The sequence below is a fragment of the Drosophila suzukii genome, chromosome X (genome assembly GCF_043229965.1).
Source record: "Drosophila suzukii chromosome X, CBGP_Dsuzu_IsoJpt1.0, whole genome shotgun sequence".
Taxonomy (NCBI): domain Eukaryota; kingdom Metazoa; phylum Arthropoda; class Insecta; order Diptera; family Drosophilidae; genus Drosophila; species Drosophila suzukii.
In genome coordinates this window covers 14,862,827-14,875,153 of record NC_092084.1, presented here as the reverse complement: position 1 = coordinate 14,875,153, position 12,327 = coordinate 14,862,827, and the positions used below count along the sequence as shown (strand labels likewise).

Sequence of the window (12,327 nt, the reverse complement as noted above, 5' to 3'; positions counted from 1 at the left end):
TGAATGCTGCTGCCACGCTCCAGACGTGTCGCCGCAATTTGCAGCCAAACGCCGGCGACATCGGCTTGGCGCCTAAAATCAAACGGGGGCCGAACGAAACGAAAAATTTTAAAAATAACGTGCAACAACGACGGCGGCTAATAATGTGATTTGTTTTGTCTTCGGTGGAGATGGCCAAGGAACCCAGGGAAGTGGGTTCCTTGTCTCCGCAGCGATGCATCCTCGCGGCGTCTTTAGTATGTGATAATTTTAAACAATTTACTCCCCTTTTTTGTGCTGCCCCGCCGGCAATTGTCCGCATTTAACGGTGTGTCCTTGGCGGGATACACCGCCCCTTTATCCACCTCCATGGACGTGGATGTGGACGTGGACGTGGGACATGGGACATGGACAGGCACAGGGACCCTCTCCCTGGATATTCACGCTGTTTCTGGAAGCACCGAGATAAGGCAGCAATTTCTGCGGATCGACGCCATAAAGCAGATATGCATGATACGATTATAATTATACGGCAAACACGCATGGCAACACAGTCTGCCAGGCCACAGTGAGAACTGGCTATAAGAAACACAGACAAATACCCGCGAAATGGCATAGAAATAGCGTTAAATTAAGTGTATTAAATTTGAAGAATCATTTTTGATATTACACAATAATTTGGCAGGTTTTCGTATAAAATAACCTCATAGTTCGGACCAGATTGTATCGCTAAATTTAAAATATTTCCTACTATCAAGAGTCTTTAATCGTTAAAAAATATATGGTTTTAATGATAAAGATAATAAACTAATGAGTCAAAAAAGAATTTGTATAAAATGTTGCATCATATGAATAGGACTCCAATTAGTCCAAGGATCCAATCATTTTTGCCCAATTCGATTTTATTTGGGTTCTGAAAACTTCCTTCTGAATAAGGATAAGAGAGAATATTTTTCAAATGCCTTCACTGTACAATTTAGCAATACATTACCAATTCAGTCTAATTGATTACAAATGGTGATCTATGGAATAATGTTATCCAACATGATCTTAGCAACACTCAGTTTTCCCCAATTAGTTTTTAATTATTTTAATGTACATTTTTAAATGGAAATATATAGAAAGAATGGCAATGGCAAAGGAAAGACATAAGTCGAGCCTTTTCCCCAATTTTTGGTCAGCTGTTCAGTCAAGGACACTTGCAGATTATTTTCACTGTTAACGCGAAGAGCTCTCTCTCTTGGCCAAGTAAAGTTCGACATCGAACCTGGCTCGAACCGGTTGGAAGAGATCAAGCCAGTGCTGCGTAAGCATTGTCTTTAAATTAATAAGAACGGTAGGAAAATAACTATTTAGAAAATACGTAGCATTTTTCTGAAACTTAAATATATTTATTTTTTTGCTCTTCAAGGGGTAATGGAAGCTAGAACATGTAGAACAAATAAAAAAAATCAGGACAAATATTAATAATTTTATTGTTACATAAAATTTAAATAGAAAAAATATACTTTTCGATTTTTACCATGCATATATATCTTGGGTTTAAAAACTCAAAACTTCAGTAAAGACAAATGCATAATTAAAAAAAAAAAAGATTAAATAAAAATCTTTTTTTTCAGAAATTATTTTCAAAATTTTCAAAAAATAGTACTTGTCAAAATATAAATGATAGACTTTACACTTTTATTTATTTATTTTTAATAAAAAAAATATACCTTTCGCTTTTTATCATGCATTTATATGTTAGTTTTAAAAACTTAAAATTTCAGCCAAGTCAAATTCATAATTTAAAATTATGAAAGAATGACATTAAAATTTTCTGTAAGAAATTTTTTTTCAAAATCTTTAAAATGTAGTACTTTTATATTTGAAAATACCCACCTAATGGAGTAAAAAGTCTAAATCGACAACACTGGATCAGGTTCGATGTCGAGCCGAACAGATCGACAAGAAAATCTATTTAAGCAACACACAACTGCCGACACTTTGTATTTGCACGATATCTTTTCACCCGCGCTGCTTGTGCTGCTGCCTCGTTTCTTATAGAGAGCGATTAAGAAAATATCTGAAAAGAACCTCGATCTAACCGATACGACGCCGGAAAAACGGAGTCTTTTGAAGAAAGTGTGGACCATATGATACTTTGATTTAGTTCCGAACAGCCTCTGTGCAGACTGGTCTCTATTACACAGAAATGCATATTATTTGTGTGTACCAGATATAGGAATATTAGGCCTGTGCGCATGCCTATATGTGAGTGTTATTGATTCGAAACGTAACATCAGTGTTTTGAAAAACGCGCTTTTTTTTGTTTGCCCTGCTTGGGCATTTCTTTTTTTACCTGTGAACCAAAGTGAACCGAAGTTCGCGACTTGTGAAATCTTCGGCCATTGTTGTGAAAGAGCGGTTGTCTGGGTTTGGGTTCTCCTACCTGGCGTTATAATCGCCGCCACTAAAATAAAAAAAAACTAAAGCTAAACTGCTGCCGTCGGGCTTTTGCTTTTATTTGCGGTTAAAATATTTGCGGGCTTCACCAACGGCGCCTTTCGGAATTGGATATTCCAGTTCGAATTCGGAATCGGTGAGTCGGGGCATCCAAAGAATGTGATATATCTTCGATACTGCGATGGTATAAGATACATATGCTTGATGCTTGTTTTGTTCGTTAAATATTATTGGAACATTACTATAATTTATGAGACTTAATACTTGTATCTGATATATTTATAAATATATTTATTGGGATCTGATTAGCTGGCTTATTGGTTAATTTCTCTTCTCTATATTTACAAATTCTTAGTTGAATGTTTTTATCATCCAGTCATTTAGTAAGTTTATTATAAAATGAATCAAATTAGTATGCACCCTTTATAATACCATTATCAATTCTTAAAATTAAAATCTTAAACTTTAATAGATCCAAACACTAGTTAGTTAGTTTATTGTGGCAGAAGATATTATTATTTATAATGACTTAGTTTTTGTTAAATAGATAAGTGATCTCATAACCAAAGTTAGTCGCTGAAAAAATTACTAAAAAGAAAGTTTAAATTATTAGCTTGTATATAAATGTTATTATTAATGATAAACCAATGTTTTGCTTTAAAATATCTAATAGATGGAAAAGATTGATCAATAAACTGAAGATCATTGATAAGTGATTCCAATAAATAGCAAGCTAAATGATCATTAAAACACCCCCATCTATTGTATTTTGGTATCATATCAACACCATCGATCTATGACTTTTAGGGCTTTTGCTATTCCCACTTCCTCTGCCTTTTTTGTTCCCCAGTCAATTTCCTGTGTGATCTCAGCATGGCGACAAAAAAAAAAGAAAAAATGAAAACACACACTTTTATCTCACAGACAGAGCCGAAAAAAATAAAAATAAAATACGACTCCCAAAAAGGGTAAAAATAAATCCAGTCATGTATGGTCACAAGCGACGAGATGGCAACAATGTCATGACAAATAAACTGAAATTAAATGATTTGCTTTGTAGTATTTTGTATTTTGGCCGGGACCAGTTGGCCCATCCGATCCGTCGTCGCACCATAAAAACGGCAAGAACATCCCCAAGAAATGCCAGTGCAAAAAAAAATATATAAAAAACAAGATAAACCCTCTTACCATCGGACATGTGTGTACTCGCTAATAACACAAACAGAAAACAAATGAAATAATAAATCGAACGACGTTGCCATAAAAATACATTTTCGGCCCACATGCGAGCGAAGCCATAGAGATTCAAATGTGCCCCGAGATATAGGAGCGAAAACATCGGAGTAACGTACGATCTGGCGAGGGCGGGGCCGCGAAATTATAGAAGGGGGGTTGGGTTCGGTTTGGGGATCGGGGCTATGGGGAACCCAACCAACCCAACCATAGCCGAGCGAGCAATATGGAATCGTCGTTTTACGTGAAAAGCTTCATTTCATTCATAAAAAACGCCATAAATGAAAAAGAAACGAGAAAGGAAGTCAATGTTTGGCAATACGAAGTTTTGATACCCTCGTATGTGTCCAATAACGTTTTAAACTAAAGTGGTATACAACTAAATAAATCTTGTTGCCAAGCTGGCCACTAACCCACTATATTCATGAAGACCTGGTCTTGAAAAACATATTATGATCTTTCGATTTATTTTATAATAATGACATAGTATTGAAAACATTTAAATATACCATTTTAAAAACAATGTAAATTTAAAATTTAAGTACTATGTATATAAATTATACAAATTTTGAAGGGACATTATAAAAATAGTTTAAACTAATTATATTATAGTTTCAAAATACAATACTAATTCCTTGAAAAATCGTACGTACTCTCAGTCGGTAATACCACCTTTATAGGGTATTGAAAAACCGAAACCGTGTGCCAGCTCCATGTGCGTTTGTATAAGTTTCTCAATGAAACTACAATGCATGAATGGCAAGACATATCAATGGAGCTTCCAGCCAATCCACTCGGATCCCCAAGCCCCGAACTCCGGATCCCCCGAAAAACTCCAACTCCAATCCATTTTGGTCCGGTCTGTGGCCTAGTCTGCATCCAAAGTCTGGGGACTTGGTAATGTGCACTGGGAACTGTGTGCCTTAAATACTGGGATCTTGGATCCGATCTGGCCAACTGGTGGGCGTACAAATTGCTTCGCCTCTTGGCTGGAGGCCTCCACAAAGTGAAATCGGAAATTCGCCAGCCAGAGGGTATTTCAGTTTTTTTTTTGCTCTTTTTCATTTCTCATATGTGGTCTTGGCCGCCAGGAAAGAGGAGGAGGAGTACGTGTATCCGATCTTGATTTGGCCTTTCATTAGCATAAATATTCGTCACCAATGATCGATGGTTGGCTTGACCAAAAAACCAGAGGTGACAAATCTTGTGATAAATGTTGAAAATCGCCCAAAGACGAAATAATAAAACGCCAACGTCTGAATAATATAGAAAATAGGAAGTTTTGGTAGACTTGGCGGAGGAGGGGCGCCCATTTCGACTTGACCAACTGAAGGAAAAAGTAAAGACTTAATTCAGTGAAATTTCCGAAACGAACCCATTTGATATGGGCGAAGTCAAAATCACATGAGATCATGCGGCATTTGTTGGGGACATTTCCGAGAATTTAGATTGTACACCCCTTCCCCATCACAATGAATTCATCCATTAAATATATGATAAGTTATTCAATATAAGCTTTTGGGCTTTTGGAATAAGGGGAAGTACCTTAAAAACACATAAAAATCTTTATCAAATTAGGGTAGGCATACATTGGCATTTAAAATGTGAGATACAACAAGGTCTATAAATTTCAAAATTTAAGATTAATCAAGAGAAAACGCTATAGTCAACGGCCTTGACTATCAGGTACCCGTCACTCAGTTAACAAAAAGGCGCCACCTACCGTTCATTCCTAGTAAATTTTCATAAGCAAGCTGTTTGAATATGTCTGGTTATTTATTTTTGTTTGGTTATAATTTTTTAATGAATAGTCCGATTTGAATAATTTTTGGCATGTAGCCGGGTATTGATAATAAGAACAAAATCTCATCTCAATATAGTGATGCTGATGAAGAATATATATTCTTTATGGGGTTGGAAACGCTTCCTTCTACCTGTTACATACTTTCCGAGAATTTCTTGTATACTCTTTATTAAAACATAATAAAACAATCATCTTCATTTTTTCATTTTATTACAAAGATTTAGTTTTATAGAGTATAAAAAAAAATTGGTTTTTATTTTAGTGCAAAAATACGAAAATTAGAAAAAGGTATAAGTATCAGATTTCGATTTTTATAATGCAGATATAGTGAGTTTTCAACGTGATCATAAACGATTTTCTGAAATATTTCGATGATTGATGGCATACTCAAGAAGGAGTGTTCGTCCTGTTCCCCCGATGCTTTCCATTTCCCTGCACCCAATCAAAATGCACCCAGTGAAGCCTGAAGAAGGGGAATAATGGGGGCCACGAGGTGGATATATATGTATACACCTATATCTCGATTGGGCGGGGCGGAAGGGGAAGCGAGGGGAGTGGCAGACAGTCTGCAATCAATTGGCTGACATTTAATGGAGGGAGCCGTCGGGCGGCAGTGATTGATTGATTGATAATTAAGAGTGGCGCCTACTGGCATCCACCATTCAACCATTCAACCATTCAGCCGGCGGACTGGGAGGCACTGCAGCATAATGGGACAAAACGGAGAAGCGGACAAACGGATGGATGGACAATGGCCACATTTTAATATACGATCATGTGGCGCTTGCTAATTTAACTGGGAAGTCTTTCAAGTTTCGCCGCGACTCGAATTAGATCCACCGAATAAATATCGAAACAGGAATGGTCGTTGGGAGTGGGAATTTCGGGTATATCCAATATTTAAGCGCATATTTTATTGCCATCATTATGGCCATGATGAGTTCGCATTGAATTCGGAATTAAGAACGGCACCTGCGCCTCAGGCGCCATCTCCAAGGTCATTGGCGTTCCACATATGCTCTTTCTAACATCGATGGGGTATTATCGACTTTCGAATAATTCATTCTAACACATTATTCTTATTAAAAAAAAAATTTGGATCATACCATTTTTATTGAAGTGTGATAAATAATAAATGAAAATATTTTTTAAATGGTTTTCTACACATTTTATTAACAATAGACTAAGAAAATTTGTATATCTATACATCTAAACAGATTAAAACGTTTGCCTAAATTTTGAATAATTAATGTTTTACTACTTTAAGGGGTTTTATAGAATAAATAGGTATGACCTTTAAGATCACCTTTAAAGAGGTGGTTTGCAATTTCTTAAAATCAATATTGAATTTTTTGAATAAATTTAGTTTACTTAATTTTTTTTTTTAATTAACTGCCTAACATTATCCCAAAATTATCCTTCAAAAGTGCATATGTTGAGTTAAGTTTAGGTAATCGCTAATTATTCTGATGGACGCAGAACAAAATTTGTTAATACTTATGGTGCGAAGAATGGCGTCATTTTAGACAAGCTGGTATTTCCCAAAGTGTGCGTCATTTCCGAGAAATTAAGAATTTTGAATCCATGCTTTAAGATCTCCCGAAAAAATGAATCCATTTTCAGGGTATGGAGTCCACTCTTTTGCTCTTCCTTCGATTGCAAATCGCATTTTGAAGCTAATGAGCTTTTGTTTAATTTTATTAATGGAATTGCCAACATTTATCATAAATTACAAATCGTGATCGTGATAAGAGTGCGTCAATCTTTTGAATAATTAAGTTGTCCAGTTGCTTTGATAATGACTAGCCAGTGCTTATTTTGTTGTTGTTTTTATTGGTTAGGTTGTTGCTGTCTTTGAAGAGCCGCATTCGGAAAAAAATTTGCTTAATTTTATGGCCCGTGGCTTTATTGTTTTTTTTTTTTGTATTTCACCCAAGCATTGTCTCTGTTTCATCTCGAAAGTGTTTCTGTTAAAAGCCAAAAAGCAAATCACCTTTTATTTATTATATCTGGAAGTGGTCTCTTTCTTTTTATGGCCTCTATATGCCATAATAATACGCGGCCAGACCAGAGGTTAATCCCAGCCCAAATCAGCCGGATTGGGTGGGATTGAATGGGATTGGATTGCTATAACAACAACTAGTGGGTTGGATGGCGCCAGGTCTACATCGAAACCACAATGATAGGCAAAAAAAAGAACCTCAGAAATAGGCACAGTACTTCAAAGATTGATTGCCTCATTACCTCTCAAAAACTGAGCCACTTTAGGATCATAAATAATCTCTAATTTGCTACTGAAATCGGAAGGGGAACGTGCAATTAAAATATTGGAGAAACACTTTGATTTCTACAAAAAGCAAGTCGAACTTTAGAAAACAAATATAAAAGATTATAAATTTAATACGATTTTAAACTGTTTTTTGATATAAAATTAAAATAAAGCTAAGTATTAGTAAACTATACTAGGATTTTATTAATTGTATAGTATAGTTTTTAGTATTTTGCAAAAGGATTATAGTCTTATAAACTCAAGAAACCTTTTAATATGAACAGAAAAATGTTAGAAACATATAAATTTAATATTAAGCATTTTTAGAATATATCCTTTTTAAAAATTACATATTTTTATAATATTGAAAAGTTCTCCCTTTCATTAAATATTTTTATAATATTGAAAAATTCTCCCTTTCAATATTATAAAAATATTTCACTTAATTTATTAAAAAAAAATCAATAAAAAATTAAAGTAAATATTTAATTAGTAACCGAAGTTAATTTGAAGACATAAAACTTTGATTAAGTTTTATATAAAATTTAATAAATTTTACTAACATCATATTTAATATTTCTAGGTTGATTCAAATTAGATCAACAATGATTTGTACAAAATGTTATGTGTTTGTATTTGATTTAAATATGTCAAAAGAAACTTAGAAATTATTTTACCATGGTTTTTTCAGTGTAATAATCAATAGTTTCTAAAGGAAACTGAGATCATATTTGCAAAAATCCTTATTAAAATCTTTTTTTAGCCAGAGCTGATCTTGACCAGCCCAAGATCGGTAGTATGCGACCGCTGCCATGCTGCTGAGACAACGGCTGGACAACGGCTAGGGCTGTGGACAAGGATCGGGATCGGTATCGGGATCAGGATCAGGATCGGGTCATGGTTATGGAGTGCAACAGGATGCGGATCAGGAGTCGCTGGTTGGGTCTGCTAATCTGCCTTTGGCTGTTCGTGGAAACACACGGTGGAAATGGAGGATCAGGAGGAGGAACGGCCCCCAGTGGCCCTCTGTACGGTCTCCATTCCGACGAACTGGTGGCAGGTGAGGGGCAGCTGGTGGTGCCGCGGCGAGTCCACCCCGATGGGGCGTTTATGACCCACTCGCTGGACTTTGCCCACGATCGTGACCATCGGCGGCATCGCCAGAGGCGTAGTTTGGGCACGGAACAGGATGCCCAGCCGGTGGATCTGCACCTCCAAGTGCCGCTGGCAAATGAAACACTGCATCTGGAGCTCACGGCGCACAGCTACTTCCTGGCCCCCAATTTGGTGGTGGAGCGGCATCGGCGGGATCTGCGCACGCGGTCACCTTTGACCCCGCGGCACCTCAACTGCCACTTTCACGGCAAGGTGCGCGGCCAAATGGACACCAATGTGGCCATCTCCACCTGCTCAGGACTGGTGAGTAGCCGGGCTAATATCAATCTGGCTGGTTATTAAATAACCCTTAAGAATCTGGAAAGGTTAATTAAGAGTTAGAACCAAACTCTATTTTATTGCAAACAGGAAGACTTTATTCCTTAAAACTTGACCTTTTTTGAAAATACTGTTATAACATAATTTAAAAGAAGCAACCCTACCAGAAATGTGTAGAAGAATAACACATTGTTCTAACTCAAAAAAAAACTTGACGCTTTTTTTTCATTTTTTATAAAATATCCTAGCTATAAAACTAAAATTTAACACTCCTAATGTTTAAGAAATGCTTTTTTAAGTCAGTATTTCAATATTAATAAAATCGCTTGTAATACTTTGTTCTATCCAAAAGTTTCCATGCTCAAAAGAATAATTTTGAAAAGAAATATTCACTTATGTTCAAAAACGTGTGGTATTTTTTGAACTAAGGGGCTGTCTGTATATTACGATATCATAGTTTTGCTTCTTTTTATCCCTAGAAATATTATAGAAATGGATATGTTAGCCAAAAGTAGATATTAACGGTCTCTAAACATCTAACTTTTTTGCCAGGTGGGCCACATCCGGACGTCCAGCAACGAGTACTTCATCGAGCCCTCCAAGCAACACGATCCGCATCCGGCCAACGGTCATCCGCACGTGGTCTTCCAGCGCTCCTCCGTGAGACCGAAGGTGAGGTGGTTTAACCAGTTCCATTGCAGTTATTATATCCCAATGATATTGATCCAAAAGCATCCGTCGAGGAAACGGAACAAGAACAAACGCAAACGGGGCGGAGGATCGGGATCCAGAGCGGAGGTCAGCAACTGCGGAACCCGGGAGCCACGCCGGCGAATGGAGACGAGACTGGAGTGGCAGTCCAGGGGCAAGGTGAAGATCCAGGGAGGTCGCCAGATACGTCGGCACCACAAGCACAAGAACCACCATAATCACCAGCAGCAGAAAAACCATCGGGTGGTGCCGCACACCAAGTTCAAGTACGAGACGCAGTTCCAGGCGGAGCAGGATCCCCACCTGGAGATCCCCCCCAGGCGGCGACGATCCATCAGCAGTCCGCGGCATGTGGAGACCCTGATTGTGGCCGATGCCACCATGTCGGCCTTTCACAAGGACCTCAATGGCTACTTGCTGACCATCATGAACATGGTGTCCGCCCTCTACAAGGATCCCAGCATCGGCAACTCCATCGAAATCGTGGTGGTGCGCATCATCCAACTGGACGAGGAGGAGTCCCAGCTCCAGCTGAATCTCACCCAGAATGCCCAGAAGAACTTGGATCGGTTCTGCAGGTGGGTCTTATTATTCAATGGAAAGTTATTAAATGCAACAAGTTAAAAACTTAAAAAAAATATTATCTGAATAATATCTAACTTAAAGAACTTTAAGATCTTTAAGGATATTACTTGAAACATTTATTAACTTGTTTGTTGTTTCTTAGTACATTGAATAAAGTGCAAAAAAATTCTGCTCTTAAGAACATGTAGTGACGTACGAGACGTAGAAAACTCAATAATATGAGATCTAACTGGAAAATCTTTAAGGATATTATCTCAGAACATCTATTAACTTGTTTGTTTTTTCTTAGTACATCGAAAAAAGTGCAAAAGAATCCTGATCTTAAGACCATGTAGTGCCTTAATGCCTATATTCTATTTAAGAAATTGATAACTTTTCTATAATAACCCATGCAAATCCCTCCAAAGTTGGCAGCACAAGTTGAACAAGGGCAGCGAGAAGGATCCGCACCATCACGACGTGGCCATCCTCATCACGCGCAAGAACATCTGCGCCAACAACTGCATGTGAGTGCTTCTGGGGAAGGATGATAATGATGATATAGGGGTTCCAAAACTATATCCGATTAATTCGCAGGACCCTCGGCCTGGCCAACGTGGGTGGCATGTGCAAGCCGAAGCAATCCTGCAGTGTCAACGAGGACAACGGCATCATGCTCTCCCACACGATCACCCATGAACTGGGCCACAAGTAAGTCAGATATAATAGTACTTTGTATATTTTGTGTCAATATTTTTGGGGATTTTAGGGGAAATATTTATTATTTAGAACAAAATCATTCCGAATTGAAAAAATCCTAGTTCTGATGGCAATACTTAGATGCTTAAGAAAGCACTGAACAATCTCTCATTTAAACAATCTCAAATTAAATAATATAAAGAAATGCACTTGGAACTCAACTAGATAAATGTTGTAATAAAATGACTTGTAGAAAATCTTTTTTTTTACCTTGGCTGACCAGTTATGATCTTTGAATGAAGTCTAAGTGTTGAGCCAGGTAACGTAGACAGGTAGCCGGCAGCGATTTGCATTGCCACCTGCGGCGCCAGACGTTGGCCAACACCAACAAACAAACAACACACTTGCCCCACGCGCTGCGATCCAATCCGATTTCCGATCCCCATCCCCAATCCGATCCGCTGGCCAAGATTTATGGCCAGCCCAATTCGTTTAATGAATGAATCGCCAGCAAGATACAAAAAAAAAAAATACGAAATACAACCAAGAGCACGGCTCACCTGAGTTCCACCGAGGCGGCTAAGTGGACGCGACGGATGCTTTGACACCTGCGTGTGCTTTTCTGCGACAATGATCGCCTGCGTTGCATATTGCATATTCAGATTTACATTCAGATATACTCACACATATTTGTATATTCGCGATCGTATCACCTCTCGGTGCCCCTGCTTCCTGTTCGATTCAAACTCAATTAGTCGAGCGCAATGCTGGAGACACCAAGAAAACAGCAGAGATGATCAATAGGTCACTGTGATCTCGGAGTCACTTAATCAAATAAAATACGGGTACACCCCACTAGAAAAATCTGTCAATTTAGATTCATTTCCACACTTTCATTGTACTTTATTTTACAATTTAATTACAAAGTTAATTCTAACAAAAAATATTTTTGAAAAAATATTTATTATATTAATTGATTAAATTTTTACAATCATTAAGAACGATTTTATAAAAAGGTACCAAGCTACCAAAATGATTTGGGTTCTAAAGTAATTTTCAAAGGTATCTAAAAGTATGCAATAAAAAGTATGATCAGAAGTTTTGATCAGCTCGGTTTTTTTTGGGATTCAGATTTTGGTCAAAAATACTAATTTTTTAGTGGTTTTTCAGTCGTAGTTTAGTCAAATCA

The 12,327-nt window shown here is 37.4% G+C and overlaps 1 protein-coding gene across 2 annotated transcripts in view; it reads left to right on the top strand.

Moving 5' to 3' along the window:
• The first annotated feature begins 1,970 nt into the window (after window positions 1-1,970).
• AdamTS-B (ADAM metallopeptidase with thrombospondin type 1 motif B) overlaps window positions 1,971-12,327 on the top strand; it is an 18,381-nt gene continuing 8,024 nt past the window's right edge. The window contains exons 1-7 of one of the 2 annotated variants that reach the window (XM_065868137.2): window positions 1,971-2,232; window positions 2,334-2,560; window positions 8,494-9,149; window positions 9,717-9,836; window positions 9,897-10,453; window positions 10,868-10,966; window positions 11,037-11,150. In XM_065868137.2, coding sequence (XP_065724209.2) covers window positions 8,628-9,149; window positions 9,717-9,836; window positions 9,897-10,453; window positions 10,868-10,966; window positions 11,037-11,150 — 1,412 coding nt within the window. In that variant the 5' untranslated portion in view covers window positions 1,971-2,232; window positions 2,334-2,560; window positions 8,494-8,627. Of the gene's footprint in view, window positions 2,561-8,493; window positions 9,150-9,716; window positions 9,837-9,896; window positions 10,454-10,867; window positions 10,967-11,036; window positions 11,151-12,327 lie in introns of both variants that reach the window. The other variant, XM_017086708.4, reaches the window with a different exon arrangement.